Raw genomic sequence first — 7,807 nt, 5'->3', positions numbered from 1 at the left:
CTTAAATTCGATACAGGATTATGTTCGTTTGGTAAATTATGGTCCCAGCTGGAGTCTAATAAACTATATAATAGGGTAAGCTACTGGGCTGAATGTTGTGCAACAAGTTTTTGAGTGATAAGAGTGCAGAGTCTCTGTGTCTTTGTCAGTTCCATCCTTCACTTATTAGATCTGGTGTCAAAACACCAAGATGGAGTCATGGTTTAACTTTGTAAACATAGTTTATGATCCAAGTATTGCTACAAAAGAAAATAAAAATAAAGGAGAGAGAACAACATGGAAACAGCCAAACTACACAGCTCTGGGCTTCAAAAGTTGCAATTTATTTATTTTTCAATAAATATATGGTAGGTGCAGAGAACAAGTCACAGCTTTGTGTGGAAACATTGGTTCTATTACATATGAGCCAGTCACTTATAGCAAATATATATATATATATTTCTATATATCTAATCTAACACTGTTATGTATTTAATTAACTTATTATGTAACTTTAGCTGAGTGAGAGGTGAAAATGGACGGCAATAGCTGTAATGTTTTTATGAGGTCATTAAAAGCCAATGAACTTGGGATTCCTGGACGTTGGCACGTGTTATGTGTGGTGTTTGAGATGTTGCAGTTTCTTATTACAGCAGCAGATTTCAGTTTGGCGGATGTCATGTGTCAAAACAATAACAGGAAACTGCTTTACATATCTACTAATCTGTGCTTCATAAATAGATTGAGTCGTGTGCGCTGGGTGTCTGAACAGTTTTGTTTGTTTTTACTATTTAAATTTCTTTAATTTAATTTAAAAAGTACATAACAAAGGATAACAGCTAAACTACTCTTTCAATGGCTTTTGAATTTTTAAAGACTTTGTTCACTAGATTGATGTGATCATTAGAATGATGTGAAGTTCAGAAGACATCAGACTCAGCCAAGGTACAGTGTTAAAGTATAGCTTGTACTGGTTAAAGGCTTGTACAGCTGCTACTAGCTTTTTTGTACAATCAGTACAAAAACAACTGGTGCCCAAGACAAGCGCCCATGTTTGCTGAATCTTTATTAACTTTATAATCTTTGAGGTTATCCCACTGGTGTCAAGGTTCACAAAACTACAGTATCTTTGCATAATCATAGGTGTGTTTATGACTTCAGTATCCTGCTGCATACCCTCCCTTGCGAGGATCGGACTGAGCATACAGCTTGTCATCATGACGCAGCACTGCCTGCACAACGGCTCCCGTCGATGTGAGGAGTTCTGTTTCATGGTTCTTCTTCGCCAAACCGTCCAGGACATCCTGGAAACCAAAGCATGAGTGAAGACAGACTCTAGGGTGTGCCATGTAAACATGGGGTTTTTTTGTTTTTTGTCTGTTTTTTGTCCATTAACACTGCTGTTTTTGCATGACAGTAGAGGTATATTTTAATACTTTTTGCATTATACAGTAGTTGTAAACGGTACTTGTAAAGAGCACTTTTGATAAGAGAACTGGAGTGCTGGTCAACAATCACCAGACATGTAATGGTAACATATAAAAGCGAGTATGTAAAATGTTAAAAATGTAATCATATAAAACATGATTGATCTTTGGACCAGGAAGTCAGTGTCTGCTTTAAGAAAAACACAAACGCAGATTTTAAAGGGTTTTTTGGTTTGAGGGGTGGTTTTTTTTTACCTTTTTGGACAGTGAGAAGTTTGAAATTAATCAAGCATAACACTCAATTACTAAAACAATATTTTTCAGTTCATGTATGGAAATTCAAACTGAATTTGAAAATTCAGAACAGCAGTAATTATATTTTTGCATTAAAAGTACAATTTCGATCGGTGGATTAACTGTTGCAGAAACATAAAAAAGAATGTTTGTAGTTGCCAACACTGCTAATTCAGAGTAGCTGTGGGATTAAATTACGCTGTAAAAAAATCAATTTGTCAAGCACTGTATTTGTGATGTACAAATATATCACCTAAAACTTTACTTTTTTTCAGTTTTCTCTTCCTCTCTCCCCTCTTCTCCTCTCTGTGTAATCTGATTACAGAAGGAAGTCTGGCTCTAGAATCATTAAATCATCTGTAAATGTTTCTGCTTGCAGTCCAGTTTTCAGCTCCACCACATTCCCATATTATAAACTCAGTAAATATCAGTTTTGTTACAGCCTTTTTATAATTTTTCTATTCTGCTCCAGCCTAGCCTGACAAGTTTTCTCTTCAATTTTGTGAACAGAGGTGAAATGCCACAAATTAGACCATCAAGCGCAACCTAGTACAACCATTTCCTCCCCTATTGTTACACTACTTTTACACATGAAGCTAAAATTAAACAAGGTGTTCCCAGTTCTTTGGTTTATACAGCGTTTCTCAGGCTTGTGAATAAAAGATTGTACCCCTGCACACCACACCACCGCCCAGTTGTTGTTTACTGTTTGTGACACTCACTTTGTCAAATCCAGGCTCCGCTACAGTGACGTTAGGACTCAGCTGGTTGTGGACCCTTGGATCTAACACAGCTTCTTTCAGATCATAGTTGAAGAACAGGGTGTTTAGAATCACCTAGATAATAAGTATTAAATAGAAACCAATAATTAGTTTCTATATTAATTGTGTACAAATGAGTGTTTTACATAGGTATCGGCATTTTACCTGAGCCACCGAGGTGGTAATTTGTGTTCCTCCTGAAGCTCCGACCACCATCTTCACTTTGTTGCTTTTGTCAAAAAGGATTGTTGGACACATTGAAGACATTGGCCGTTTCCCTTTTTAAAATGATATGTTGAGTCAGAGCAGATTCATGTGCATGCACACAAAATATTATTCAGTAACCAGCAATAACCATGCTGACATCTGCATGACTTCTAATCAGGCTGTTATTAAAAAGCTCATCTGTCTTGCACGGTCGCTGGTTTTGAGGCCCTCTTATGTGTGTTCTCAGTCTGTACCAGCATGGTGGCCATAACCTTACCTGGCCTGATGAAGTTGTTCGGTGAAGGAGGCACACCAAAGCTGTTTGTGATTTCAGGCGAGCTGAAGTCGTCCATCTGATTGTTGAGAATGATCCCTGTTGATGCTGACATAACTTTGGAGCCCAAACTGCAAGAAAAAAACAATAACCAATAAGACATCACATAAGTTGTTCACACATGAGTGATTAACTTCATGAGTGGTCAGTTAGGAAGTCGTACTATCGGTTGATAGTGCTGGTGGCAGCCACAGCACTTCCATCTTCAGCTACTACTGAGAGGTGCGAGGTCCCGTAGTTTTCAGGCAGATAAAACTCCGGCTCGTAGTAGTTCATGTGATGTGTGGTTTCATCAGTAATCTTTTTACGGAGGGCATCGGCATACAAATGTGAAGTCATATTCTGGATGAGCTTTGGGGGAGAAATATTATAATTATACACATGCAAAACCTAAAAAGGTTTCCTATTATTCTGTCCTCAGGTTTTAAAAATTCTACCTTAATCAGAATATCCAGGGTAATTTTGTTTTTCTCTTTTCAAACAGTGTCGAACAATCACTAGCTCATGGAGGACTAACATCAAATTTGGATTAATTTCAATCGTTTTTTTCAATTTGTTTGCTTTATTTCATTTTAGAAGTAATGTCAAAAACTCCTTTAATATTTAGATTTGTTTTCAGCAGAGATTTTAATTGTATAATCTATAACCTTACATCTGTGATGTTGAGAAACCTCCGATCTCCGAGCATGGTTCTCTTTGCGTAAGCGAAACGATACGCCTCCACCATGCGGTGGTAGGTTAGGATCTTTTTCTCAGTGCTTGCCATGCTATCTGAGGTGAAGTTGTAGCCTGCAGAAAATACAACAATAAGTACCATCTCATTTAAAACACAGCCTTACTCACAAATGGTGAGACACAAAATGCAGACTGTTCCTGTGCTTTTTAAGAGAGCTGCGATCAGACCAGAGCTGACAGCCACACGAGGAAACAGGGAGATGGCTGAGGGAGCCAGAGTCTGGGTCTGATGGGTTTCAGCTGACAGCGGCAGGAGTCACGGTAAATCAGCCGGATGGAAGTTTTTGGACAGTGAAATGCGTGTGTGTGTGTGTGTGTGTGTGTGTGTGTGTGTGTGTGTGTGTGTGTGTGTGTGTGTGTGTGTGTGTGTGTGTGTGTGTGTGTGTGTGTGTGCCTCCACCACTCAACTCTGTCCAATTAGAGATGAAATAGTGAGATTAATGTGAGAGTGTGAGAGGCAGGGAGGACATGGAAAGGAAAGGAAAGGAAAGGAAAGGAAAGGAAAGGAAAGGAAAGGAAAGGAAAGGAAAGATTAATACCTTTAAAAGGAAGGTTCGGGATCTAATCGTTAGAAAAAGAGACTGTCACTGTACTGAAAAGTTACTGAAGCAGGAAGACAGTGTCTTGCAAGGCAAATATTTTAAATATATCAACCGTCAAGATCAACTTTATTTATATATCACATTACCAACTGTCCATGCTATACAAATTGGAGCATGGAAATAGCGTCTCAGATGTAAAACAGACAATTATCTTTGGATCCTCACTACTTCAATAAAATAAAAGCTCTTTACATCCCACATTTTCAACCTGGAGCACCAATTTATTGTTGGTATTCTAAGTTATCCCATATCCATATGACAATTCACTGAAAATCATCTCAAAGGTAGATCTGTGCTTTATCCCGTCATTCCAGCTGCTCTTAGGTAGCAATAAGTCAAAGGTGCTTTTTATTGAACTGAAGAGATTTAGTGCACAGTGGCTTGTTGAGTCTTGTCTGTAAGACTGACTGGTAGTGCAAAGGCAGCTCAGATAAAAGCTTATTCTCTCCCACTCGGGATGTTTTTTTGGACGAAGCATCAAGGCTTACCACTCAAGATGTTTAATATCAGCGAGAGCACAGGGCCGCTAGCGGGGGCATTGGGAACAACCATGGTGTACTCCCCCACGTTCACCCTTAAAGGGTTCTCATCCAAGACAGGCGTATAATCCTGCAGATCCTCCATTGTGATGATGCCGCCTAAACACAGATTGACAAACACTGTGAACGCACACTTGGACAGAACTGCTGCTTTGCACAAATCCTCTTTATCCTGAAAATTAGATGTGCAGAGAGGTGTATGTGGTAGTTATTTAAAGACTAAATATAAAGACTATTTATGGAAACTGTGTATATCGGGTTTTCTAGGTACAGAAACATGATCTTATCTGCAGAAACTGCTGGTCTGATAAGTCTAACCCTTTGACTCTAAATCTCAAAACTGGGAAGATAGTTGCCACTATCAGCACAAGAGAACTGAACGTTTGCTGCCAGACTCAAATCAGTTCAGTCCTGATGTTGAGTGGTGGTGAATTTCTATATATGTGACTCCAACTCATCTGTTTTCCCATTTAATTAAAAATGTCTGCTTATTAGGCTTAAAAACTATACTTTGTAAAATTAAAAAAAGTACCTGCTGCCTGGATATCTGCCACAAGCTTCTGAGCCAATTCTCCCTTGTAAAAAGCATCAGGACCCTCTTCGGCTATTTTCCTATAGGTTTCCGCGAGCTTGGTAAATTTAACAGTTTCATTTTCTTTGAGGACGTCGTTTTTCTCCCCGCAAAAAACTTCACTGAAAGAAGAGAAGATGAGTTACGATGGCTTTAGTCACTGTCTAAATAATGTCACAGTTTTTATAGGTATAGTTCCCTTCTTCTCACCACAAGGTTGGGTCATTCATGATGGTTTGCTTATTACTAGACAGAGCTGAGGCAAGTGCCTTTCCCAAAGGAAATCCTTTCTCTGCAAGTTCAATGCTTGGCATAAACAAATCTTTCCAAGGCAGTTTTCCATGTCGCTGGTGTGCCAACTGGTAACCTCGAATCTCCCCTGGCACAGCAATCGCCAACCCTCCTAATAACAATGAGGATCAGGCACAGGGAAGTCTTTATTTATGTTGGTACACTGAATTTCTTTAGAGGTTTTTAAAATATTTTTTTAATCTAAAGGACTGTTTAATTATTTATTTTACAAAGAAATCTTTAAGAAATTACACTCTGACACTGATCACCCTTTTCTCCATCACAATCACAAAGCCATCAGCTTCCCTCAGTTTGTTGCCATGTCAGATAGTGCTGGTTAAACATTACCTTTCTGGGATAGATCTGTACTGTTCCCAAACATGTTTTCTGTTGCATTGCGTGGCGCCGTCTCCCTGGCCTCAATGATCTCAACTCTCCCTGTGCAGATCAGGAAAAGCATTTAGGGGCCCGATGACGTGGAAGCTTTATGGGTTTGTTGTGTTAGTGGGAAAGTGTAAGAACAGAGTATTTGAAGTAAAATGCATTTAAGATGGAAGGTGTACCAGTCTTTGCATTATAGATGGTGAAGAGCTGTCCTCCTCCAATGCCAGTACTATGAGCGTTCATCAGTCCAGCACACAAAAAAGCAGCTATAGCAGCATCTACAGCAGAGCCCCCTCTCAGCAGCATGTCCCTGAGGTTAAAAAAAAGGAGATAAAGTGGGAGGGGAAGGTGCTGGAAGTTTTACAGTTAAGATCCTCAGACTCTGAGAAATAAATGCAACATGCATCTGCATTTAGGTGAATCTGTTTCAGTGCCTTCAGAAGTATCTTGTGGACAGATCTTACCTCCCGATCTCTGAACATGGTCCAGCGTCTGCTGCCACAGCTGCCTTAGAGTACCCCCTCTCACTTCCTGTCGCCCTTCTCCCCACACCAAAGTAGACGCCCACAAAAGTAGCAGCTGCTGCCAGCAGCAGTATTGTCAGCGCCACAATAATTGTCTTCTTTTTCATTTTTGTACCTCAAACACAACAGATAATTTCTTTAATACCTCAGAAGACTTGGCTTGTATTTTAAAAGTTGCAATGTTGAGCTAAAACAAAGCAGCAGGAACATGCAAAACACTGAGGAAATTATACATCCTAGACATACAATACAGGTTTAAATATGTCATATTAACGCCATACGTTGTGCAATGTGTAACCAAACATGACTGCTCGCACCTGTGAGGTTTGAACTATGTACCAGTTACATAAAGAGGTTGTAGATTAAATTAATTCAGCAGAAAGAAAACTAAAACAATATCATGTCTAGTGGGTTGGGTAAATAATTTAGAAATTTAGTCATCATTATACAGCTACACTCATCATGTATTCCCATTTGATCGAGGTCAGTAATGCCAGTTTGAGGAGAAAATTTGAAGATTTGATAAGTCTGTGGCACAAGATTTCCAACGCTGTGTAATATTAACATAACCACAGTAAGAGACATAAGAGAATCCATTTCTAATACTTCCCTGAAAAAACTTATTGGAAATTGTAGCCTGCAAAGCTCCACTACACAAATAAAACCAGAGAATGTGACAGGAAAGCAAATTAATAGCTGCACAGCACATTTAATATTGGTGTACATCAGTATAAACTGACACGTTATACAAAGCTGTCATCTGTTTTCACACCTCACTTACAAAATAACTTCAATAAACTAAAAACTGCCCCATTCTTGAATTTAGATTGAACATTTTGCTTTCACAGATACGAATCAATCACCTGTCTTACTTCAGTTCCTCTCGGGGTCTCAGCAGAAGGCTGCACGCTGTGCCACGGTCTGCAGGAGTTGAACGGTAAAAGGCTCACTCAAGGTCTCGATGTGTGATCGTCACAAAGTAGTTAAACTTTAAACCATCCCACCATAAAACACCATACTTGGGGTGAAAGATGCGGGCAGAACGAAAGTAAAGAAAATGAAAAAAAAACCTTAGACGACAGCTGTTTTCAAATAATTAGTTTTCTGTATTCAACCAACTTTCTAATATCCACAGACAATTGCACAACCCTGGAGCTGA

The 7,807-nt window shown here is 39.2% G+C and overlaps 1 protein-coding gene across 1 annotated transcript; it reads right to left on the bottom strand.

The window, feature by feature from the left end:
• Nucleotides 1-302: 302 nt before the first annotated feature.
• Nucleotides 303-7,807, bottom strand: ggt1b (gamma-glutamyltransferase 1b). The gene is made up of 13 exons (XM_003453844.3): nucleotides 7,521-7,807; nucleotides 6,589-6,763; nucleotides 6,304-6,434; nucleotides 6,089-6,178; nucleotides 5,660-5,852; nucleotides 5,411-5,571; nucleotides 4,828-4,977; nucleotides 3,655-3,791; nucleotides 3,166-3,353; nucleotides 2,946-3,073; nucleotides 2,627-2,739; nucleotides 2,423-2,536; nucleotides 303-1,283 (listed from the first exon to the last, which is right to left on the bottom strand). Exons 2-13 carry the CDS (start codon nucleotides 6,753-6,755, stop codon nucleotides 1,137-1,139), a joined length of 1,719 nt encoding a protein of 572 aa, XP_003453892.1. The 5' UTR covers nucleotides 6,756-6,763; nucleotides 7,521-7,807; the 3' UTR covers nucleotides 303-1,136.

The sequence above is a fragment of the Oreochromis niloticus genome, linkage group LG7, assembly GCF_001858045.2.
Source record: "Oreochromis niloticus isolate F11D_XX linkage group LG7, O_niloticus_UMD_NMBU, whole genome shotgun sequence".
Taxonomy (NCBI): domain Eukaryota; kingdom Metazoa; phylum Chordata; class Actinopteri; order Cichliformes; family Cichlidae; genus Oreochromis; species Oreochromis niloticus.
This window is presented reverse-complemented; position numbering and strand designations above follow the sequence as displayed.